Source organism: Poeciliopsis prolifica, unplaced genomic scaffold (assembly GCF_027474105.1).
Source record: "Poeciliopsis prolifica strain line A6 unplaced genomic scaffold, Auburn_PproV2 SCAFFOLD025, whole genome shotgun sequence".
Taxonomy (NCBI): Eukaryota; Metazoa; Chordata; class Actinopteri; order Cyprinodontiformes; family Poeciliidae; genus Poeciliopsis; species Poeciliopsis prolifica.
This window is the reverse complement of record NW_026562400.1, coordinates 5,863,672-5,889,531: the sequence shown is the minus strand read 5'-3', so window position 1 is coordinate 5,889,531 and position 25,860 is coordinate 5,863,672. Positions and strand designations below refer to the sequence as shown.

The 25,860-nt window shown below is 39.8% G+C and overlaps 1 protein-coding gene across 2 annotated transcripts; it reads left to right on the top strand.

Moving 5' to 3' along the window:
* Positions 1-3,730: 3,730 nt before the first annotated feature.
* Positions 3,731-22,016, top strand: thrap3a (thyroid hormone receptor associated protein 3a). Of its 2 annotated transcripts, XM_055047358.1 has the most exons (11): positions 3,731-3,994; positions 9,805-9,933; positions 13,651-14,529; positions 14,743-15,423; positions 16,314-16,486; positions 16,941-17,052; positions 17,357-17,441; positions 19,798-19,955; positions 20,052-20,235; positions 20,504-20,647; positions 20,750-22,016. In XM_055047358.1, the coding sequence occupies exons 2-11, from the start codon at positions 9,818-9,820 to the stop codon at positions 20,939-20,941; spliced, it is 2,724 nt and encodes a 907-aa protein (XP_054903333.1). In that variant the 5' UTR covers positions 3,731-3,994; positions 9,805-9,817; the 3' UTR covers positions 20,942-22,016. The 2 variants fall into 2 exon arrangements, with proteins under 2 accessions (XP_054903333.1, XP_054903335.1); XM_055047360.1 differs by lacking the exons at positions 3,731-3,994; positions 9,805-9,933 and adding an exon at positions 11,265-11,339.
* Positions 22,017-25,860: the final 3,844 nt, after the last annotated feature.

Genomic DNA, 25,860 nt, shown 5'->3' with positions numbered 1-25,860 from the left:
CTCTTTTATCCAGTCACAGAGGGAGAAAGTGGTGTCAAAGGGATTACCCGAAATAGCCCAGCCGGTGTCTTGACAACAGCGATATGATGGAGAGTTACATGAGAGACGGATGAGAAGAAGGCAAAAGGCATGTTCCAAAGCAGAACCTCCCCATGTCAGGCTTTCAGCAGACATTAACAAGGGGTTGCATGAAAGGAATATGCTTAGTTTCAATGCAGAGATATTTAAATGTGTCAAGTATATGCAGAACCTTTTGAAAATATAGATATTCCTTTAACTTTCAGTCACATTACAACCACAATGTACAAAGTAGTATTTCAGACATTTCATATGATAAACACAAAGTAAATCATACTAACAAATGAGATGCAAAAAACATTACATGTTTCTTAACTAAATTTTGAAAAGTGTGATGAGTAGCATATGCTTGTTTTCCTGGGTGTGTCATTAAATTACAGTAGAAATACAGTTGTCAGAAAACATTTAAGAACAAACAGCAGCAATGAAAGCTGTTAAAAGCATTGCTGGATATGAAGATATTTCTAATACTTTTTCACCCACACACAAAATGCAAATGTGTTGATCCGATGGTTGGAGAATGAATACAAATGCATTCCACACTTTTCATATTTTGAAACTCATTTATCCTTTCCCTTTCATTTCACAACTGTGCTCCTCTTTAAACCCTCTATGAAATAAATAAAAGCTTGTGGTTGCAATGGGACAAAAAGTAAAAAAATAAAGGTTGAAGTATATGTGAGACAGGCTGCTAGCCATTAGTAAAAACAGAAGCTCTACGAAGGGGGTTACAGGTACTACTCTTGTGGAGGGGATAACGGACTTTACAGTTTGTTGGGATGCACAGTGTAATTGTTTCATTGCTGCATTGAAAACTGACACGGAATGCTTCCCTTTTCAATTTGGTAAAACAATATGACATTATGGGATGGTTAAAGTTGAGCTAGTTGAGCTCTTCTCCAAAAAAGAACAGGCATGAAACGTTCACCATTTCTGTAGTTCTCACTTTTCCTACATTACCCACCACAAAATGACAAACACACATTGTGTTTTACTTCAGCTTGTTTGATATGTGCATAAACAAAGCATATTCTATATTCTATCTACTTTTTGCGTAGAATGTAAAGTAGGTATCTTATTGAAATATTTTGTAATTAAACTATTTAAGTACTGACATTATCCTTTTTAAAATATACTTGACAGTATCCAAATAATAATAAGCCAGACTGGTAAATTACTTCAAATATTATAACATCACACAAAGCAAAAGTCTCACTAATACTCAACTTTGCCTAATTTCTCATTCTGGTAGCTTTATTTCATTAGTTTCCTGGAAGTAGTGAACTGTGTACCTTTGTGCTGAACAGGAAGGAGGTGGGAGTTATAAGTATGACTCTTTTGATAGGCATGATTTCCAATATACACTACTGCAGCTTGTTATTGATACTCTGTATTACCAATTTATGTTGAGTTGTTTCCTTAAACTTCAGGGGGAAAGCAAAATGGAATGAATGGAATATTTACAGAGTACACTATGAGTTCAGATGAGCCATTTATGTTTCTATGTATTTTTACAACCATTAAAGTGTTTACAGTATTCCACCACAGTAATCACAAAAACTGCCACGACAGTTGTATTCTCGATCATATAATGCCACTGCCTGTCCTCTGACTTTAAAAAAAAAAAATGCTAATGTCTTTCAGTATTTTTTCCCAGGAAGATTAATTTTGAATAAATAAATTTAGCAGGACATCTTGTATGAAAGAAACTGATTTCCATTGCAAATGTTCACTAGACAAAGGAAACCGAGACTCTTTTCACCTGCTTTTTGTGTAGGAAAAAACTGCCCTGTGTCACGATCCGTGTTTTCTGTTGTGTTTATTTGAGTTTTCTGTGTCCTGAGTTCTCCTCGTTGTCCTGTCTTCCCCTTGATTGTCCCCAGGTGTGTCTTGTTCCCTTGATTACGCTCAGTGTATTTAGTCCCTCCTGTGTCCTTTGTTCCTGGTCGGGTCCTTGTCGTATTTTGTTGTTTGTTTGTCGTTGTTGGTTGTACCCGCCTGTTAGACCAGTTGCTACCGGTGTGAGCCCTGGCTTCCGCTCAGCCATGCTGCCTGGCTGCGGACTACCTTGTTATTAAATTACCACCATTCACCTTACCTGGGTCTCCAGCGTCACCCTCACCACCTCCACCTCACCACTTCATGACACCCTGCTTGGCCATTCAAATAAGTTTGCTATATTCTATCTACTTTTTGCGTGTTAAATTAGCTTCAGTTGCAATTTCTTGGTTATGCCATGTCTGAACCAAAATAAGGAGAGTTTATGACTCCAGATACATGTAATTCCTCTCTGCTGTAAAGTATCATGAAAGACGTATTTAAAAACTATATAACATGTAGACATTTACAATGATGATTAATTTTTGTCAAAAGTTCAGAAATCTTTGTTGCAAATTTTACAACATTCTAGTAAAATTAGTGGTTTGGTGCTTCAACTCATGGTAGTTTCTCCATTTAGCTGCATGCAACATGCAACCAACATTCTGGCTGTGGGCACCCCCTTCAGCTAGAGGCACATCGGTTCAGTGTCTTTACTTACTGATTTTACTGCCTCTCTGCATGGTGTTACTTCTGTGGTACTGTTGAAAAGTTAAAGAAGCCTGGATTGCTAACTGCAGTCTTGAGCCCTCTTCCTGGTCGGGTCTTCTGTCTCATCTTTCTATTGATGACACTCCACAGATTATAGTTTACTGTCCAGTCAAGCACAATGATACCATGGTTATGAATCACGGAATAGGTACTACTGGCAGTGTAGACAGGTGCTAAGTCCAACTGGAAAAGGAAATCAGCATGCAGAGCTCTCATATTTCTTAGTAGACCTATTTTGGATTTAGTAAAACTCAGTAGACGCAGATGCAGAGGCTACCCAAAATCATCACTGATTATAGAAACATTACAATGCCTATCTCTAGCATCTTAAATTTCTTGGCTTTCCACCTCAATCTTAAATGCAGAAGTAGCATTACTATTTTTAATGAAAACAAACAGTCTGATCTGTCCAGGATATACTTCACCTCTTACCCAATGACCTCTGGACCACCTTCCTCCATACAACCAAGGATAAGTAAATATATAAAGTGAATGGATGAAACAGTCATTTTATATTTATTTAAAAGTATTTTAATATTTTATTGAAGTGCTGACTGTATGCAGTGACTGACTGACTCAGTCACTCATTTACTCAATTTTCAAATAAATGTATGGGGATACAACATTATGTGCAGCCTGCTTATTTCTCAACCTGTGGAGTTTCCTCTGTGACTTATGGACACTGTAAAGTCACCAGCCTTCTCTATTAACATCGTCATATCATGACTTTTTTGTATCCAGAATCATTGTTCATATCAATCTCATTTAATATTCACCAGGGAACCTGAGTTTAGGGGTTTTTAACAGCTGTCACACAGAATCAAAAAATGAACGTAAATAAAAGCTTGAGGCATTTCAAGTGTGCAATAAACCTATTTATTCAGTCTCTCATTTCATATTGAATTGCCTACATTCTTTCAGTGGTTTTCTGATTTGCTTTCATGTACTTGTCTTATTTAAAAGGACTGATCAATTGGGAGCTCGTGGCTTACGCTCGTGCCCGCTGTGCTGCCCAGGTCGCGTCACGCCAGTGAGGTAAAGAAAGGCGAGGTGTCGGTCTGTCGGTCAGACGGAGAGAGAGCGCGGGTAAGGCGGAAGGAAAGACGAACCTACGAGCAGCAAGGAGCTGTCACTGTTACACCCCCTTTTTTACTTTGAGCACCGCAGACCTCAGCCGAGTCAGACACACCGAGAGGTTGGTTTCAGGAGCACAAACTCGCCCAGAGACGGAAAGAAACGGGCTTTTTACACATTTCCACCATTCTACCATTTCCACCAGGAGGGCTGAATGTGAGGCGGCGGGTGCAGACCGATAAAACGCCGACCGGTTGGTGATATTTTATTTTCTTTACTTCACGAAAGCGAAATATAATGTCTTGTTACATATTAGGCTTTACTATAAAAATGGATATCGCGCTATGTTTTTATCATTCATGCAAGGTAGTGATGAATTTTTGTCAGTTTATTTGGGGATGTTAGATTTTTGGGACAACTGAAACAACAAAAAGTTGAATCTACCATAGCAGAGTGTGTTTATTTTATGTACACGTTATGACAGGGTGTCATGGCAATAATTAGCCTCCCTGGACACCAAAGAAGAATTTTTGAGGCATTGTAAACCATTTATAGGTTTTGGCATGCCCCCTAATACGATTCATTCAGCAGTTTCCACAGCCTGATCATTTGAGGATGCAGTTGAGAGCTTCAAGAAAATGGGCTGTTTATTTTAACTAGTTACATGCCTTTTGTTCTTGGTGGTTAGCCCAGTAAAGAACGTTGTGATTACAGGCTTCAACAAGTTTTTCCTCCCCCTACAGTGAACAGTTTAAATCCTTAACCAAGCCAGCCAGAAGAATTGCATAAAATGCTCTTCTTCTTGGGTTTCCCCGTGTCCAGGCTGAATCTGCTTCTGGAGGAAAACATTTGAAAGCTTTACTCATCCTTATGCAGCAGGATATGGTCTTGAGGTTGATCCTCGTTGGCAAACATCATCTGCACAAAAAGTACACACAGAGGCACTATGAAAGGGCGTGCCTGGCTCCAGTGAAATGGCACAACTCATTTAAGTTTCTTTTTTTTTTTTTTTCCACATATGCACTTTGGAAGTACATGTGGAATATTTCAGCTTGAAAGGGAAACTGGTAGAAGTGTTACTACTGTAGTATTCACCATATTTGTGGTATTCTTTGACAATGTACCAATGAATTCATTGGAGGTTGGAATTTTTTTCTTGATCAGTATATTGGATTTTAGTAAGATTTTGCAATGTGGTACCATGCTCAAATACAAAACCAAAAATTGGTATCAGTCAGTAAAAGGCTTAATCTCTTGCCTGTTTTGATATGTTGTCTTTTATATGTTGTCTTTGTTTTAAAAAAATATAACCAAATTAACCAAAGACCTCAGCGATAACTTGATATTAGTATCTTCAAGGAAAGATACTAAAATCTTCTGGAAAATGATGACTGATGCAAACAGCTATTTTAGAGAAAATAATTACATCCCCTTTTCTTTTTTCAATTATCATTGCGGGCCTTTCGTAACACAACATGTTATCTCCTTTATGGTGAAGGAATTTGGTTAAATACTCAAATTATGCCACTCCTAAACAACCATAAACAGCTATGATGTGTATCTGCCATTATGCAAAGACACCAAGCCACATGAAAGCAAACAACCAAGTGTGCTTTAGAAACATATAGAAGTCATAAATTTGACAGACTGTTCCTCGCAGACCAAAATAGATTGGACCTTCAGCCGATGAGCTCCACCTTCTGTGCAGAAGAGGTCTGCAAATGTGGTGCTGACAGACAGCTTAGGGGTATGTCAGTGTAAGGATGCCTCTGTTACTCTCATAGGGGCTTTAAAAAAAACTATGTAGCAGCAGTAAACTCTTGATTATTGTCATAAAAATGAAAATAGATTGTAAAAGATCCGCACGTCTCACTGCAGTCAGAATGTTGCTGAGGTAAAGGAAGATTCTGACTTTTTTTCTTTTTTCTTTTGACCGACACTCCTGTTGATCTCCCAGTTGTCTATCTTGAAACTACTGTAACTCCCTGAAGAAAAGAGGATGTTAGCTGTTCTCAGAAATCATTAATTTCCAGCCAAGGGAATGATATTGTGCCACATGCAATGCTGCCAGTGGCTTTGTTATTTATTAACCGCTCCAGCATGTACTGAAGTGTCTTCAGGGAATACCAAGAGTCTGCTACATTTCAACAACTAAACATTGCGCCAGTGACAGTTGCTGTGGCTTTTCTGAAATAGCGAGCAGGGTGTCTCAGGGGCACATATAGATAGCAAATGTGATTTCAGCTGCCACTTTGGCATCCCAGTCTTAATGATAGGCTGGCTGATTGAGTGGAGCGTTTCTCCTCAAATGCTTTGAGAGGCGTATCGGGTTGCAATGTCATTGTTGATCAGAGCTGTTTTTGCTCTTACATGAAATAAACAGCTGATGGGGATTACACAGCTGTTCTTGTCTTCTCTGAGGGGAGTCCTAATTAACTGTGCAAATATGTGTGTTAGTGTATCTTGCAGAAAGACTTTTCTTCAGATATGACATCCCTGATTGCGCATTGCTTAACTAGCCATTCTGTGCTTCAGACCTGCTTTTCTAGTTTCATACCTTGTTCCTGTAAAGTTATTTGTTCCTGTTTTCCATTTGCACGTGGCTGTATCTTCCTTCTATGTTTTTATAGTATTGATGACAAATTCAGAAAAACCACCCAAAAGAACCTGGATTGAAAACTTGACAGTCAAATTCCACTTGTGCTTTTTCTTCAGAGAAACAAATGATACTGGCAGGGGGACAGCATTGTGATCTGAGTTCGGATATGGGAAACATTTCTCCTAAAATTAGAAAAATGATACTCAATGAATGATTCTCAGACATGTAATACAAATAAGTTAAGTAATTCTATGTCAGTGTGCTTATTGGTTTCTGAAAATGAAGTTGTGAGTGATGAAAGACCCAAGCTATCCACAGCCTAAAATCTCAGTGACCAGACTGCCGACCACACAGGGAGGAGCACCAAGACAGCTGCAGCCTGTTATCAATGGAGCAGTCGGACTGAAACACTGACTGACAGACTAAAACAAGTTTTGAAACCTGTTGCTAATGCTTCAATTGGCATGATCAAGTTAATCAAGTTTCCACACAATTTGACAGCGTTGACAAGTGAAAAAATTGTTATGTTGGGTTATAAAAGTTGTACAAGTGGACAACCTTATTGCACTTGAAATAAATTCAAAAGCTTTTCCACCTCTGCTCTATGCTGACTGTTAGTATGCAGAACAGGTTAAGAATCAGATTTAGGTCATGAACTTCAGCAGTCAATACAGTCTCTTTTTAATTGTGAATTTTGGAAAATAAGGTGAAAAAATATCCAAGTTATCAGTGGAAATTGTAAGAAATTTATAAGAACAATAATTATGATCATGACTTGTATTGCAATTTGCAATCTGTGTAATCAATTTGCCAAATTAAATTGGCTTTGACTTCAGTTAAATAGCAGCAGCGACTTGGAATTGTGTGTTGTTTTTTCAAATGATTGGACTCAGGTTCTATCCTTCCTAAATTCCAAAATTTCCACAATTTTCTTCCTAATTAAGAAAATTGCAGCAGTGTCACAATCCTTCTCTTTGCCTCACCTGGTTAGCACCTCCATCAACAGGCTTCCATCTCTAATCACACCACATTATGTGCATCCTAACATGCCTGTTAGCTTGCTGCTTCTTCAGTATTTGGACATGCAAATCATCTTTTATATTATGTAAGAGAGAATAATGGATATATTTGGGCTCTATGATTTCCTCAAGAGATGACCGAATTTCTCAAATAGAACATAAATTATTTGCAATGAACTTGTAAGATTTATACTGGAACTAATTAATGCACGTTGTTGTTACATGATGGGATTGTTGTGATGTTGCACAATGTATCTATGCATAGTGCAGTGAAAACAAACCCACAGTCATACGGTTTTCTTGTGCTTCCATATTTTATAGCATTTAAAATTATTCACACCAAAAGTATGTTAAATTCAGATTAAGATTCCATTAAAAATGTCATCGATTGGCAACCTCTTAGACAAGAATCACCGCAAGAAAAAGCACAAAGAACAATTTTTAAATGCCTGGACTTGCCTAGTGAAAGGATGGACATAAATTTGCTTGAAATGCTGAAATTTAAACGTTAAACAGTTTATTCAAGCTCTGAAATTCTTCACTCTGGCTAAAGAAAGAAAGGAGAGTTCAGCAACTTTTTTCTAGATTGATAAACAATTGCTAGTGATAGGAATGCTTAAAAACAGATGTATCTAAATGTGCCCCAACCAATTACTAGGGTGGGGCACATAAGGTCATTTTTTCTGACCTTATGCAGAAAAAATGCTTTTTCTGCATAAGGTCAGATATCCTTTTTTTCTATTGATCAATCAATCATCTGAAAACTGGATTCTCAATTTGTTTATATTTATTTAATGTTAAAATTTGTTGGATTTGAATGTGGTTCTGTAGTATGAAGAAATATTTGGTTCTGAATGGCACAAAATAGGACATTGTTGAATTATTTCGTTACATTTTCCAAAAGCATAGCAAGGTTCAGTCTGACAGAATTAAAGATGTACAGGCAAATAAATGTGAAGTTTCCCTAAGACTCTAAATTGTTTCACAGTCTAGTACAGAGCAGATTGTTCATGCTTATTTGTTTAAGAGAGCATGTTTTGATTAGTGGCGTATAAACAGTATAGAAAGGGGTGATAGCAAAGGGTGAAATTGCATAAAATAGACCAAATGATGATTACCCTCCTAAAACAATTATATGCACAGGAGTCCATAAAAGATAAATTGCTGATTTACCTCTTTGTCAGATAGAAATGCATAAATTAGGAAATTGGCCATTCATAATGCAAAGGGCCACATCTGACCGCCTGTCTTGAATTCTGCAGTTGACTAAAGAAACGGTCTGTTGAGGCTCTTCTGCAGGAAATTGCTCTTCTAGAGCCAAAAACAACAAACCTCAACGTACAACAGGAGTGGAAAGTTCACTGAGCATGAGCTGGAGGCAGGAGACAACAAAACCATTTCATTTTTTTACCTAAATAGTAACGAGAATGCACCACAGGACCACCATGCAATTGTGCGTGATGCGCTTAAATTCCCCGTCACGTGTATTCTGCAATATCCTCCCTCCAAAATCCCTGAAGATGGCTCTAATAAGAAGAGATCAATTATTTGATCCCTGGCTTGCATGTACACTCAATTGTTCCAAACAAAAAATGCCCTATAGACATTGGCAAGAAATAGAAAGTCTTACTGTACTAAAGTATAACTTTAGGGGTCTTAAAGGGAAGTCATGAGATAAAAATTTATAGTTGAAAGTTTATACAGACCTGTTTTCTTGCAAGTTCAGGAAAACTCTTTTCTGGTGTCTAAATAACAGATTATTAATTTACAGAAGACCACTTGGCATTGTCCAGTGGACAAGCATTTTTTGTCCACTGGACAAGCATTATTTGCTGGTAAAACTGGTAAAAGTTAAACATTTACCCGTGGCCTTGTCAGACCTGATTTTAACAGTAACCTTTAACCTTATCTGATGACTAACCAGATTAGCCCCTTTTTTTTGGGACAGAGAGGTATATTTCTATTCTTTTCTATTTTTTAACCAATATTTTAGAAATGGGCAATTTACAGTGTCAATACAAGTGGGCAGGCTGGAGAAATCTAATTCATATATATGTTGACATTAAATGAATATAAATTATGCAAAATCCATGCAGCATGTTGTGATATTCCAAGTTTTGTAGACCAACAATATAAGGAGTCAGATGACTGACAGGAGACGGCCCTCTATGCAAATGATCAGCAACTAAATAAAACCGCCTTTGTTTGATCTGCTCGACATACTGCCTTCTTCCTTTATACCAGCTGCTCAACATGGACTTCAGATCATGCTTTTTACATGCAACGTGGATGATTGGAAGCTTTGTTTTTGAGGAATTTAATCTTCAGAAATGCTTTATTTTCTTTTTGCTGCAACTTCAGATGTGAAGAGGCCTTTTTAATAAACTTTACAGATATTTTATTTATAGAGTGCCCTGATTTCCCCACCATCCTTCTGTGTGACAGCTTGAGCACAGCAATGTCCAGGTCGACAAGATCCATGTCGAGATCTCGGAGCCGTTCAAGGTCCCGATCAAGGTCCCGTTCGTCATCACAGTCCAGAAGTCGTTCCCGGTCCAGGAAGCACCGGTACAGGTATGAAAGGTCACTCTTGTGTTTGTGGTGAAGGTCAGCTGTTTATTTTTGTGATTGTTGAATGTACTGACACACTATTAGCTTTAACATATTATGACCTCGTGAAGAACAACAATTACATTTAAATACATGAGCGAAGAATGCACTGATTTAAGTGTAATTTTAAGAAAAAAGAATCACAAGAAGCGTGCACTAAATTTCCTGATGCCGTCTTTACCTTTTATGTGCTCAAAGTTTTATATTCTGTTGTAATTTATGTAGTAGTGGCAAAATGATTTGGATTTGTAGCTTTTCTTGTTGTCCGGATATTGAATTTCTTTCATGGAGTATTTTCAGAGCATGACACCCATATGAAAAGAGCAAGAGGAAATTAATGTTTAAGAGAGTCTAGCTGCTGATAAAAGCTCTTACTCAGGCCCAGCTGCACTGGCATGACTTTGAAAATATTCTGGAAATTACTTAAACTGATGGAATAATCTTAATGTTTGTCAAACTTTAAATTTAAAAGCTAGTGTTTGTCTGTGCTCCCGGAGCAGAGAAAGCAGTAAAGCCCAGTCAAAAGGGTGAGCTGTGTGTGTCTGGAAGAAGCTGTGAACCTTCACTGATGCCTTTGCTGTTTCTGGCAGAATGACTGCCACTGCAATAAAAAGGCAGGGTTGCTAATTTCCTGGCAGCGCCGCAGCTTGTATTAAAATTAGCCTAAAGAAGAGACATGGAAGGAATCTCATGCTTTATCCTGTCTTTCTACCTCAAGCTTTAACAAACAGGAACTGAAAATGGATAGATGAATTTATATATTTACAAAGTTAAGTCTAATACATATATAAACAAACATTCTTTTGAAATATCTGTGTTTATATATATAAACTGTGTATTTTAATTAAAATGCGGAGAAATATTTTCTCACATTGTTTTACTGCATATATTCCACAAGTCAACTTAAAACCCCCCACAGATTCAAAAAACATCGAAACTAGAGTGTTTTGTGTGGAAAAAATGTATGGTGAAAATATTTTCACAAGCTGTCAAAGTTGGCAAAAGGATCTCCGCTATGAACTCTCACCTCTAACAATTTTATATATTAAACACCATCACTTCAGTCAGCGACCAGGTAGGGGGGTCACTAACTTGAAGCATTAAGAAGATCCAGAAGACATTAGAAGTTTTGGTGGAAAAAACATTATTTCTTAATAACATTTTAAAACTTTAGGAGCCTTTGTGAGGCACACATAGAGTCAAACAAGGATAAAAGTAGTTTTTTTTTTTCTTCCTTTATACGGTCCATGTGACTCTGCTGTGCTCCACCACAGCTGTCCAGAGTATCTGTAGCTTGTAAAGTGTGCAGTACTGCTCAGAGTGCTGCCTTCTCTCTTTCGCTCTCTTAATGCAATGACAAAACATGCAGGGTGAGTTATATTCTTTTACAGATTATATAGATTCAGAATGTATTTGCATGTTCTATGGATCTGCTTTCCCCGCCCATTTTGACATTGTGCTCTGCGGTATCTTGCATGCGTTTATTTGGACTTAGATGAATTTCAGCATGGTTTTACTTATTATATTTAGCATTGAATGCTTGGCTGTCACTTCCAATTATAGCAGCATAAAAAGGCTACAAACAATTCTGCTGATTAAATCTCTGAGTCGCTAAAGAAAGCTGCTATCTGTCTAAAATGTTAAACTTTCGTAGTCTAAAATATACAACTGAAAAGATGCAGATAAGCTTTCTAGTTTATACGCAACTAGAAAGCTTGTGGATAACTAACTACTTTTTTATAGAGTAAAAAAGTTGTTTCATCTCAAGAAAGCATGTTTTGCATGAAATTACTGCTTTAGGATATCAAGAAAGGCATAGAAACATAACCCCAAGACTGTTAAAGCCTCAGGTTTGTGTGCTGCACATTTGGAAATGCAGCAGAGCCCCCTTGTGGACATGTCGGGCTCTGCAGCGTTTCTTAGAGGAATTCTGCCTCTCTCCTATTGGACCCTCTCCCAACATGAAAACACAGATGTTACATACCAACATGTGTTTTGTCACTTTTAGCTAACACACAACACAACAAATTTTAATCACATCCTGCAGTTTAAAGTTTTAGGAAGGGTGTTTGTTTTCATGCCAATGGTAAACATCTTGAGCCTGTTAAAGCTTTTATTTGACTAGTTTTACTCATTTTATGTCAAAGCTGTTGTCTTTAAGAGTACGGATGTGTCAGTCAGCAGTATCCAATTTAGAAATATAAAGCTTTGATGTGCTAATACATAATTTTGTTAATTTGGATTTCTGTAAGAACTATACATAAAAATGTATATATTTTTCCACTCTTCAAGCAAACTTAAACTTTAACTACATTAAGAATAGAATGTTTATAGTCAAATTAAAATAATAATTTCTGAAAAACAGCCCAACATGTCAGAGCAACACGTCTGTTTACATCACCCCAGGTTATGGTATCAACTCCGAGGAATTCATAAAGATAAAACCTCACTAACCAGCTTTACAGCAGAGCTCCTTTTTATGTCTGCTAGGATTTGGTGCTGTGTGAATAATTTGAATTTATAGATTTTAGCTGACTCTTTGCACACTCAAAAGTGTGATATTCATGACATAAGATCATTCAGTTACCTTACAGGTGACTATCGCTCAAAAATAAGAGTAATCGTTTTGCAATCTGAGCGCCTGGGCAAGGCTCTTAACCACAAGTTGATTACCAATCCATATATCAGTGTATAAATGTGTGTATATTTGCAAGTGCAATTAGGTTAGCGTGGTCCTTGTAGAGCAGTCAGTCATGACTAGAAAAGTGATATAGATAAATCTTAGATTAGATGGGTTGTTAATTAGTCAGGCCATGAAAGCCTGCAGTTGGCTAAATAAGAGACAAATCCAACAAATCTTATGCAGAACAGGAGAATATGCCTCTAATTCTGCAGTGACTCAAAAATAAGGCTATTTTTTGCACTGGGAAAAATGCCATCTTCAAAACAAGTTTAAAAATACAGAAAACAATAAGTTCAATGTTATGAGAAAAATATATTGCCAATAGAACAATATTGACAATATTGTTCTATTTTTAAAATAATATTCAATAATTATTGACCCAAAACAAGCTGCTATCTTGCTATCTCCAGTTTTTCATATTTCATGCATATACAAAGATAAATACTTGATAATATTTTGCGTTTTTGGAGTGTTGCTTACCAGTTTTGGCTTAGCAACGGCATTTCCTTTATAAGATTGATTGGTTGCACTGGATTCGTTTTAGCACCACGACTGTCCATTTTGGGATAGAAGTATTTTCAAAATGTGGATTTTGTGTAGGTATGGAAAAGTACAGTTATTTTTTTATTTTTATTTTTTTCCATCCATCTGATCAGGAGCGCATAGCAATATGTAGGGTATGGGCAGTGCTATGCTAATTTATGATACAGATAACTCTTGCCAATTGAGCCTGGAAAATTGGAAATATGAAAATTTACATGACAATAAAATGTAGGAACAGCATGACAGAAATTCTTGTTTTTTTAAAAAGTGCTGGTTCATTCCGATTAACAGAGCAGCTGCTTGTCTTGACTACTGTAATAAGTGGATCCAAATATAGCTGGGAAAATACTTTCAGCAAACCCATTTGTCCAATCTGTTTAGTCAAAGAGTTCAAAATCTTCATCATGAGAAAAATGTGTTTCCTTATGCTGTCTTTTCTCTCTACTTTTTCATAGCTCTAGGTCTCGGTCAAGATCTCATTCTCCATTTCACAACCGGGAGAAGAAATATCCAAGGGCATACCAGAACAACAGAGAGTTCAGAGGGTATCACCGTGGTTTTCGGAGGCCCTACAACTTTAGGGGTCGAGGAAGAGGCCACTTTAACCGTGGACGCTACCACCGTGGGGGTGGTGGCTACAACAACAATAACTTTCGTCCGAACTGGAAAAATTTCAAACAATACCCTCAAAAACAGCAGCAGTATCAACAGCAGCAGCAACAGCAGTTAAATCATTCAAGAGGACGATCACACAATGTGCAAAAACGCTCAGGAAGTCCCCCTCAGGGTCACGCTCAACAATCAGACAGATCGTCCTCTCCCTTGTCCAGACACTCACAGCATTCTTCTTCCTCGTCACACTCCTCCTCTCCAAAACGCAGGGCGGCCTCACTGCTGAATAATCAAAACACCAAAGATGTCAAGGAGAAGCATCTGGCTTCCAATGAAGTCCAAAAAGGAGGAGGGGGAAATGACGAGCCAGTGGAGCATGTTGAGTTATTGGCAGGAGATGCTAGAGAAGGTGCAGGCTGTGGGAAAGCTGAGAGGACCTGGCATAGCCTGACAGACTGCAGTAGTCCAAAGAAAAGCAGTCCGCTTGTCAACACTGAAGCTAATGTTGGGCAAGGCAACCAAACTGTTAATCAGCCAAGTCCCATCAAAATCACAAATGACACCAGAAATGGCTCTCCTATGACAGATGTGGCATCAGGTTCCTCCTCAGTCAGAAAGGCCTCTACTGATGGTCTTAATCCCATGCTTTCCAGCTTTGACTTCTTCTCTACTGAGGAATATCTGGATGGAGATAAAACGGCCCTCTCTATTGCTTTTAAGAAGTAAGGCTCATCTTTAAGTTGTATGTGTAATCACACAAATTTATTTTGTTCCGTCTTCAAACTTGCAACAGATTGCATCAATGTTTGATGAGGTTTAAGCATTTAAATGTTTAATTTAACCTGGTTTTGTTCCATAGATCAAATGCATACTTTTCTACTAATTTAATTGAGTTATTTTTTTGTATGCAACATTTTATCTTTTTTATTCCTTAGGTTTTTGGAGGAGCACAGCAAAAAAGCTAGATCTGCTTCGGAAAATGGCAAAAACAAAGAAGCCAGTGATGTGGATAATGAAAAAGGAAAATCGAACGGGAAAGCTTCAGTAGTTACCTCTGACACTTTCCCAAAACAACGCAAGGAGGACCCTGACAGGGAAATGTCCCTGAGAAGCTTTTTGAAGGCCTCCCCATTTTTGTCTGCTGACTTGGAAGACCAGGATGATGAGATGATCATCAGGCCACCTTCAAAGTCATTCCAGAAAGAGTGGCAAAATGGAGATGAGGCTTCAAAGCCAAAGAGTAAGGCCTCTCATTCAGCCCAAAAACTCTTTGAAAAGTGGCAAAATGCAACTTGTGCACAGTTTGGGCAAACAGAGGTTGATGCCATAGTAAGGGAGATGTATCTCAGTGGAAAACTGGATAAATCAGAAGCTACTGCTGCTGCACTTGGTAAAAGGGAGCCAGCAGGAGATTTCAAGGACATGTCTTCAGATATAAGCTTTAAAATAAGGAAGACAGTCAAATCTCCCTCTTTTCAGTGTCCTGAAACACCATTGAGGCAAAATTCTGACAGAGAGTTGTTTATGGTCAGAGGAGAGGACAAGCCTCTTATGTTAAGAAAGCAGGAACCAATGTGCAATGTAAGGATGGATTTTCTAAGAGATGACCCTATAAGGTGAGTGTTCACAAACAGATTCATGTATTATGTGTTTGACTGATGAATATTTATGCTCTCTGAACAACTGGTCTCTTTGCCATGGTTTGAAATTTAAATGGTTTCAGATAGAGATGTGAACTGCTGGTAAGCCAATTTGGTAAAAGGGTTGTAGTTATTCTAGTTGGCATAACATTATGACCACTGGCAGGGGAAGTGAAAATGACTGTCTTCTCGTAGCACATATTATTTAGTGGCAACTAGTGAGCACTTTGTCGCCAAACTCGATGTGTCAAAAGTAGGAAAAGATGGAAATGCATGTGGTTTTGAAAGGTTGTTACTGGGGTCAAATTGTGAAGGCTCGATAACTGGATCAGAGCAGGGCCAAAAGTGCAGCTCTTGTGCTGTTCCTGGTCTGCAGTGAACTTAAATGATCTGCTATTAATATATTGATGTCAGGCCACTTTCAGGGATTTAGTAGAGCCCATTCCCTAATGAATCAGATCTGTTTTAGCAACAACCTAGGAACCAGCTCATGGTTTGGCAGATGGTCATAATGTTATGGATAATTACTATACAGAAAAAAGACTTAATAAAAATACATATGCATATCTCAAAAGTGGTAACAATTTTCCACTCTGAAAGGTCAGTATACTTTGGGTAGTTTTTTTCATACCCAGTAACTTCACAAACCTCTATAATCATCATACAAATGATGAGAGAACCTATAAAATTATGATTTGAAATAAAAGATTAAACTTGTTTTCATTTGCATTTTGAATTGCTTTGAATTGCTTTTTGTATTTAGGTTTTGCTCACAGTTCCTTTGTTTGGAGACTGGTGTAGTCAGATACATCGGGCTGCCTTTTCTGAGAGAACACCTCTAATTGACTGCGTTGTTGTCATTTCAGCTCTTCAGATATTTTAGCTGAAGAGCGGCAGTTGTCTCAGGACTTGGTGCAGTCATCGAAAAAGCATCAAGAGTTTCGCTCCATCTTTCAACACGTTCAGGCTACTCAGTCACAGAGAAGCCCATCTGAGCTGTTTGCTCAGCACATTGTCACCATTGTTCACCACATCAAGGGTGAGTCACATGTCTGCTTTATATTTTATTACAGTTTCTACAACTGGTCCAAATTTTTAAGTAATAAAAATAAATGGACTCCATTTTTTCAGAATTTTACTTGAGTCATTGAAGTTCAGAACATGATGAAGCAACAATGAGATAAGAATACTGTAGCATATTTAAAAGGAACCTAAAACAGCAGCAATGGTCTTGAAAAATCTACTTAGGAGACTTGTCTGGACACACAGTACAAGCTGCATTACCCATCACAACTTTATAAACCCAAACAGCCAAAATGGATTGGGTTGAAAGGCATGTAATTGGAATCTATGTGGTTGGATTATACTGGAATGAATTTGGGTTGATTTTGATTGAACTTTCTTGTCTTGCCTTGTCGTGAACTGGCACTGAATGAGAAGTAAATTGAAATAAATATATATAGCTTCTTCTCTTTGAACCTTTACCCTCTCAGCTCAGCACTTTCCGTCTTCTGGCATGACTCTAAACGAGCGATTCACCTTGTACCAAAGGCAAGCAGCAGAGAAGGAAATGATGAAGCCGAGAAAAAGCCCAGAGATACACAGGTAGAGTCGCCTATTGAGTGACCCTCTCACCTTCAGTGTGCTGTGGCTTCACGTCCTCTTTTAACAGCTGTCAGGTATTTCTTTCACCTTTCCTATCTGATAATCAACAGACTTTCATGGATTTTATTTTCTTTTTTGTTCTCATACTTGGTGGAGGTCAGTTTTGTTTTCTGACAGTTCTTTTTCTCTTTGTTCCATTTTATGTTGCTTTCTTGATCCAGCATAACTTGCTGTTTATTTGGTGGCTATTCTAGTGACCACATGCAATCTTGTTTTTGGTCTTAACTGTGACTCTTTCCTACAGGCGGATTGATGTTTCACCAAGTGCTTTTAAGAAACACCCTCAGCTTTTCGAGGCGATGAAAAGCTCAGAGGATGGGACTTACAAGGTGACTGAACACTTTGCTGTATGACATTTGTTGGAAAAACTGCAGCAGACAAGCGAGCAAGCCAGAAGCCTTAGACTGCACCCTCCTAAAGCCCCTGGCTTTCCATGAGGGAAGATGGTCAAAGTCTAAAAAAAATGAAAAAAAGGCACTTTGGCCTTTTTGTTTGTTGTATCACCTCACATGGTGATTTGTTTGTATTGTGGGCAAAAGCTTGACTGAGGCTAATAAAGCAATATGGTCAGGAATGGAAGTGCCAAAGCCTGTCCAAGGGACTCTTAAGAAATGTCTTTGTAAGTATGCTCTAAAAAATAATGAAAAAAAATATTAACAATAACAAAACAGAAACTAAAATAACCAACATTACAGTGTATTGCAAAAGTACTCGTATCCTTTCACCTTCCCCACAATTTTTTGCATTAAAACTTCAAACCTTAAATGTATTTTATTTGTTTTTTATGTGACCAAAACAAAGTAGTGCATAATTGTGAAGTGGAATGAAAATAATACAGGGATTGTTTTATTTATTCATTTTTTTTACAAATACAAATGTGAAAATGTTTTGTGCCTTTATCTGTCCTGCTAAGTATGTAGCATTTAGATGCAATTACAGATGCTGGTTTTTGGGAAATATCTTGACCAACCAGAGACTTTAGATTTTCTGTCTAAACATCAATTGATCCTGCAACAGATTTTAAATTAGATCCAGGCCTACACCTTTCTTATAAAACTAACATGTTTTTGAATTAACCATATCATTGAGGCTCTGTCTTTATTTTAGAGTTATTGTAGGTGATGATCCACCCAAGACTTTGCAGATTAACCAGTTTTCTTTAAAGATTTCCCTGCATGTAGCCACATAAATCTCTCCAACAATACCAACTTCCCTACTCCTGCTGTGGAAAAGGCACTTTAATAGCATGATGCCACCACCATCATATCTTAGGGTGAGGGTGAGTTCAGGATGTTTGTTTTACTTCACTCATAAAATTTAGCAAGTCCTTCAAAACATCCTGGTGTTATTTATTAAAGAAGAAGAGCATAGCCCCAACCCATACATTTTGTTCTAAACACTGAAGCCTTTTGATGCTAAGGGTCAGGTTTGGGTTTGTGCCTCTAGTGGGAATTCTATTTAGGAATATAAGGATAAAGGTGCTGAATACAAATGCAAGCTCACTTTTCAGCTTTTGTAAAAACATGTTTTAAAGCATGTGCCATTTTTTTCCACTTCCATTTTGTGATCATTTGTGTTTGGTCACAGTAAAATACACTGTTATTTGTAGTCGTAACTTTTGCAAAGTACTGTAAGCGCTTAATATAATTGCACTTCGCTCCACACATGATTGATCACAGTTTCCTTTTCAATGTGCTCTGACACATTGAGTCAGCTTGCAAATGGGAAATGCAAACTTTGTTAGGGTAAACATTAACTATTAAAATTGGAAAAACACATTGAATAGATTTTGTATGAGTTGTGCATTTACACTGTGTGATTTCCTAAAGCTTACATAAACATTGAGAGTATTATGTGGTCTTTATCTAACTGGATCAAATAGATTGAATTGACATAAAGTATACAGTGTTTTCTTGGAATTATTTGTATTGGACCAAACAGAATCACAAACAGAGCCTTGCTTATTGTGAATAAATTGGGTCAAACTTAATCAACTATAATGAACAGAGTTGTATTTATTTGGATTCATTCTTAAGTTGTACTTCCGCAAAATGACTAATGAAACACTGAGAAACCAGTCATTTAAATTTAAACTCCACCTTCCATACAAGCATGGAAGGTGGAGTTGTTAGTTCACCGTTAGTTCACAAATTTAAATAAAGTGAAGTTTAGCCGACAACTAACAGGAAATTTAGCCGACAACTTTCTCTCAAAGCACTTTGAATGTGGCAATCAACATCAGAAAGCACAGTGAAACATAAAAGGCAAGTGAAGTGTGGAAGATATACTGGTGCTATTTGAAGGGTCAACATTTATAAAAGCACAAAAAACTTTGACTAGAAACAAGTTGATTTGAAAAGGTGCATCTGCATCATTTGAAAGGTGCAACTGTGCATCTGAGAGAAATCTTACCCTTTTCCAGTTGATTTCCACAAAATACTGAAAATGCCAAGTCAAAAGCTGCTAAAATAAGTACTCATACTGATTCGACCCAGCACTTACTGGTAGTTTCATTCTGAAGTGACTTGGTCTTATTCACGTCATCTGTGTGAGAATGATGCATTCCTCCCTCCACCTTTTTCTCACCATTTAGTGCACAACCCATTGATTGACAACAGAAAGACAATTATCTTGCTAATCCAAAGTCTGTCCACGACGTTCTGTTCTCTGTTTTGATTTGTCCAGGACGGTGGGGAAAAACTGAAGGATGACCCAATGGATCTTCGTTTGGACATTGAGCGTCGTAAAAAATATTCCATGCATGACAGAGTTACAGGAGAGTCCCAAGATTTTGGTCAAGAGAAATCAGAGAAAAATTGCTCAAAGTACCACAAGACATCAAAGTACGCGCAGATACCTTGTATTTTAGAGTTGTTGTTTAATTCTGGTCCTGGAGATGACAATTTATAAATTTGTGAATGTTTTACTTCTTTTTGCAGAAAAAGTGTCAGGAAACGCTCTCGCTCCAGCTCATCCTCCTCTTCCTCATCCTCCAATTGTCAGAATGATGAAGATTTAATGCGTGGGAATTTAGAGTCTAAAGATGAAATCTTTAGCAAGGCGCGGGTTGGACAGAGGGAACCACCTGGAACAATGGAAGTAGCACGAGCACAAGAAGAATTTGTGAGTTTATTTAGCAGCATGGCTTCAATTATTCCCTCAATAACATTCATTTAATTTTTTTGTAACTCAAAGAACAAGTCAGCCAATCACAGGGAAGTAACTCAATGCATTTAATTGAGTGAGTGTTACCTGCAGAATTTAAAACTGATAATCAGAATGGAAAATACAGGGTATTTAAGACACATTAAACACATTGTGGTTTTTGATGCCAAATTGACCTGGCTAGTGGGTGGGTGTTCCTAGTTTCATATTTTTTTGTTAACTCCAGAAAATCCAAATCCAAAGAAGGAACTGGAACAAAAGCAGCCATCAGGGAAACAGCTTGCACTGCGACCAAGTGAATATGGCAGTAAACACAAAAAATGAAGACTGGAACTCCAAGTTCAGCCCCAAAAGCAAAACATACTTTATGGTAAGGATTCCTCTGTTTCTAAAGTTAAATTTTCCAGTTTCTTTGCTAATTTTCATCACTCATATTTCTTTGTAATATCGTCTTTGCTTCCTAACTTTGTAGCATGACGAGAGAGACAATGAAGCTCCGTGGATAGAAAACCAAGAGCAAGGTCGGGGAACCGTTCCTCCTGGAAGGACACGATTCATCATTCGCAAACCTACTGGCAATGCTTGTACAATTAGTGCGAGATGGGCTGTTAATAAAGAGGCAGATCAGGACCACAGAGTGGAAGAAATCAATGGACAAACTTGAAAGATGGAGAAATCCAAAGACGAATAATCAGTTGTGTGGAATCCATATATGCATCAGCTAGAATGGGTTAATTGATGCTGATTAAAATATTTCAAGACAGCAGGATGCCCTTCTTTCACTATACATTTAACATCTCCTATTTCAGGTTGCACTTTGTGACTATTAGTAGCACTGTTTAAGAAGGTTTCTTATAAACATCACATTTAAATGTCTATTTTGTGAGTTCTTTAATGCAGCCTTTTTTTTTGCAACATTTCATTTCTCATTCAGGCCAATGAAATCTTTGCTTTTTTTATTGATTGTACAATTTAATCAAATAAGTCTTTGTAAAAATAGAAGTAAGTTGACTAAGGTGGAAATATTACACTGCCAGTACTTTCATCATGATAAAAAAAAAAAAAAAAAAAAAACATATTGTTTGCAAATAACCAGAGATGAACATCATGTGACCCTGATCTGACAATGGGACCAAACTGTGCAGGGTTAAAGCTTAAATAGCACAGTATCATGGCATAACATCCAACCAGCGTTACTCCAGTCTTTCTTGGAGTACTGAACATTTAACATGAGAATAATGGTTTCAAGTATTTCTTTACAGTTTGTTTTGGTTGATCTTAAAGACTTTGGATTTGCAAAATGGGCAAATTAAATCCAGTTTATTTAACTGGGAAGGCTGGCTTTTAATATGATGGGAATAGAGAAAATAGTTTTTATTACTTAAGTCTTTGATATATTTCTATGGTTTGTGAATGTCTATTAAATCTATAATATCCAGATATGTAATTTGTGTGAACTTTGCTCACTTAAATATTATAAAAGTAAGTGAATTTGTCCTGCCGGTCATTTGTAACAAACAAAAAAAGATTCAGTGCTTGAATGAATGTATTAGTTCTGTGGATTGTGCCTTTTTTAAGTTTAGATAAAATTCACCGGTCTTACATGTATGTTACAGGCCAATTGATTTAGATGACAGTTTGACTGGTTAAAGGTCATCTTGTTACAGTTTTTTTCTGGTTTTCAATGTGTTTCTTTTTCCTCTGTGGTTCTAAATTAAAGAGACTGATTACCTAAGTGAGTTTGCTGACTTGTCTTATTAAAGTGAGCTTATGTAAAGCAAGCTTTTGTCAATTTAAATTAAAAACAATCTTCCAAGTAACATTTAATAGAATTCATAAAAGTTTTCTTCAATTGATTCTTTTAAAGACTATCATAAGGCCCGATGGCATAATGCTAAAGACTACTTAAACATTTCAACCCTCTTAATTAATTAAATACCTTACAATGAATCGCACTCAATGTGAGTTTATTTTAGCAATCTGTTACTATAAAAAGGTATAACAAACACATTTTATACATTTAACATAGAAAAATATATATTAAAAGTATTCTGATTTTTTTTTTTCAAATGTGAACAAATTTGAAGAAGCTTGAAGAATAAATGTGGGTTGAGTTTTTGCTCAGGACAACAACAAAGTTTGGGACATAACCAGATTAAATAGACAGAAAACTACAGTCAGAGTTGTTTCCAAACATAAATTTGATCAGTCATGTAAGGTTTTTGTCAGGAAATGGTGGTGGTGAGGTGGTGAGGCAGACGCTGGAGACCCAGGTAGGTGTATGGTGAGTAATTTAATGAAAATAAGTCCACAAAAACACAGAGTCAATAAACAATAGTCCGCGGCCAGGCAGCACGGCTGAGCAGAAGCCAGGGCTCACACCGGTAGCAACTGGTCTTAAGGGCGGCACAAAAAACAACGACAATCTGACAAACAACGACAACGACAAGGACCCGACGAGGAACAAAGGACACAGGAGGGACTAAATACACTGAGGGTAATCAGGAGAACAAGACACACCTGGGAACAATCAAGGGGAAGACAGGACAACTAGGAGAACTCAGGACACAGAAACTCAGAATTAAACACAGAAAAACACAGAACCTGACAGTACCCCCCCCTTAAAGGGCGGCTACCAGACGCCCAAAAACAAAATCCAAAACCCAAAAACCAGGGTGGGCGGAGGGGCGACGGAAGGAGGGCCAGAGTCCAGAAAACAAAAAACTACCCACAAAAGGTGGGCGGAAACACAAGGAGGGGCCAAGAGTCCAAAACTAAACAGAAAGAGGGCAGAGGCGTCGAGTGGGGTCCGGAGGGCGTCCTCGGCGCCCGCGGCAGACCCCACGGGGGAGGTCCGGAGGGCGTCCTCGGCGCCCGCGGCAGACCCCACGGGGGAGGTCCGGAGGGCGTCCTCGGCGCCCGCAGCAGACCCCACGGGGGAGGTCCGGAGGGCGTCCTCGGCGCCCGCGGCAGACCCCACGGGGGAGGTCCGGAGGGCGTCCTCGGCGCCCGCGGCAGACCCCACGGGGGAGGTCCGGAGGGCGTCCTCGGCGCCCGCGGCAGACCCCACGGGGGAGGTCCGGAGGGCGTCCTCGGCGCCAAGGAACACTAGGGGACTCGGGAGGAGCACTAGGGGACACTGGAGGAGCACTAGGGGACACGGGAGGAGCACTAGGGGACACGGGAGGAGCACTAGGGGACACGGGAGGAGCACTAGGGGACACGGGAGGAGCACTAGGGGACACGGGAGGAGCACTAGGGGACACGGGAGGAGCACTAGGGGACACGGGAGGAGCACTAGGGGACACGGGAGGAGCACTAGGGGACACGGGAGGAGCACTAGGGATCTCGGGAGGAGCACTAGGGATCTCGGGAGGAGCACTAGGGATCTCGGGAGGAGCACTAGGGATCTCGGGAGGAGCACTAGGGATCTCGGGAGGAGCACTAGGGATCTCGGGAGGAGCACTAGGGATCTCGGGAGGAGCACTAGGGATCTCGGAAGGAGCACTAGGGATCTCGGAAGGAGCACTAGGGATCTCGGGAGGAGCACTAGGGATCTCGGGAGGAGCACTAGGGATCTCGGGAGGAGCACTAGGGATCTCGGCAGGAGCACTAGGGATCTCGGAAGGAGGAGTCGGATGCCCGGAGCGGAATCCGGCGGAGCAGGAGCAGGAGCCGGAGCGGAATCCGGCGGAGCAGGAGCAGGAGCCGGAGCGGAATCCGGCGGCGGAGCAGGGCCGGAGCGGGAGCGGGCGGAGCAGGAGAGCAGGAGCCGGAGCGGAATCCGGCGGAGCAGGAGCAGGAGCCGGAGCGGAATCCGGCGGAGCAGGAACGGCAGCCGGAGCGGAATCCGGCGGAGCAGGAACGGCAGCCGGAGCGGAATCCGGCGGAGCAGGAACGGCAGCCGGAGCGGAATCCGGCGGAGCAGGAACGGCAGCCGGAGCGGAATCCGGCGGAGCAGGAACGGCAGCCGGAGCGGAATCCGGCGGAGCAGGAACGGCAGCCGGAGCGGAATCCGGCGGAGCAGGAACGGCAGCCGGAGCGGGGTCCGGCGGAGCAGGAACGGCAGCCGGAGCGGGGTCCGGCGGCGCAGGAACGGCAGCCGGAGCGGGGTCCGGCGGAGCAGGAACGGCAGCCGGAGCGGGGTCCGGCGGAGCAGGAACGGCAACCGGAGCGGGGTCCGGCGGAGCAGGACGAGGAGCAGAGGCTGGAGCTGGGGCTGGGCTGGCGGAGCGGATGTCTGGCCTGGGAGGCAGAGGTTTAGCATCCCAGGCCGCGAAGGCTGTCTGGCGTATCTCCTCTGCCTCCCGCTGCAGCTCCACCAGCGCGGGGTGCTGGAGACGTGGAACCCAGTAGTCCAGCAACATACCCAGGCGTATGGCGAACCCTAGCCGTCTGAGGGCGAACGTGGACGTGCTCTTTGAATCCTCATACTCCTGGATCGTTCGGAGCAGCTCCTCTACACCCTCTGGGTCCATGATGTTAAAGCGTGCCTCACCGTATTTTCAGGTCGGGTCCTTCTGTCAGGAAATGGTGGTGGTGAGGTGGTGAGGCAGACGCTGGAGACCCAGGTAGGTGTATGGTGAGTAATTTAATGAAAATAAGTCCACAAAAACACAGAGTCAATAAACAATAGTCCGCGGCCAGGCAGCACGGCTGAGCAGAAGCCAGGGCTCACACCGGTAGCAACTGGTCTTAAGGGCGGCACAAAAAACAACGACAATCTGACAAACAACGACAACGACAACGACAACGACAAGGACCCGACGAGGAACAAAGGACACAGGAGGGACTAAATACACTGAGGGTAATCAGGAGAACAAGACACACCTGGGAACAATCAAGGGGAAGACAGGACAACTAGGAGAACTCAGGACACAGAAACTCAGAATTAAACACAGAAAAACACAGAACCTGACAGTTTTTACTTTTTGAGTACTTTGTCAGTGCAAAATGTCTGTTGAAGTAGCTTTAAATCAACCTTAAGCAAAATGGACATACCAGGTAAATGTGATACTTGCACAGTCACTGCATGACCCGATAGTGTAATGTCAGCTTTTCTGGCTATTTTCAATGGAAGAAACATGTCCAATCACGCGGTTGCTGATCACTGCAACAGTGCTGGTCAAAACTAGTGCAGAAATCGCTATCAAAATTCAACCAGAATTTTAGTTTTCAGGTCGAAGAATTGATGGTTAATAACAGAATGCTTTTAAATCCCTCCATAGGTTGACAGTTTGTGCTGATCTCAGTTGACTTTTCTTCTGACTTTTTCTTCCTCACTGGAGAAATTGCCATGTAAATCTTCACTTCATGACCTCAAACTGCAGCTGCAGACTTTGTTTTCACATTTCACATGTTCAGTTGATATTATCTTATGGAGTGAGTTTGGCATTTCAAACATAAATTCATCATTCTTTGGTAATTTTCAGCACCATTCTCAGTTTCTTTGTGCTTGATTTCACAAATGTTTACCACGTGTAGGTTTTGGACAACAATAAAAAAAAAAACTACAGCCCTGAGCACAATTGGAAAAAGAGTTCAAAATACTACCATTATCATGGTTAAAGTGGTTTTTATAAA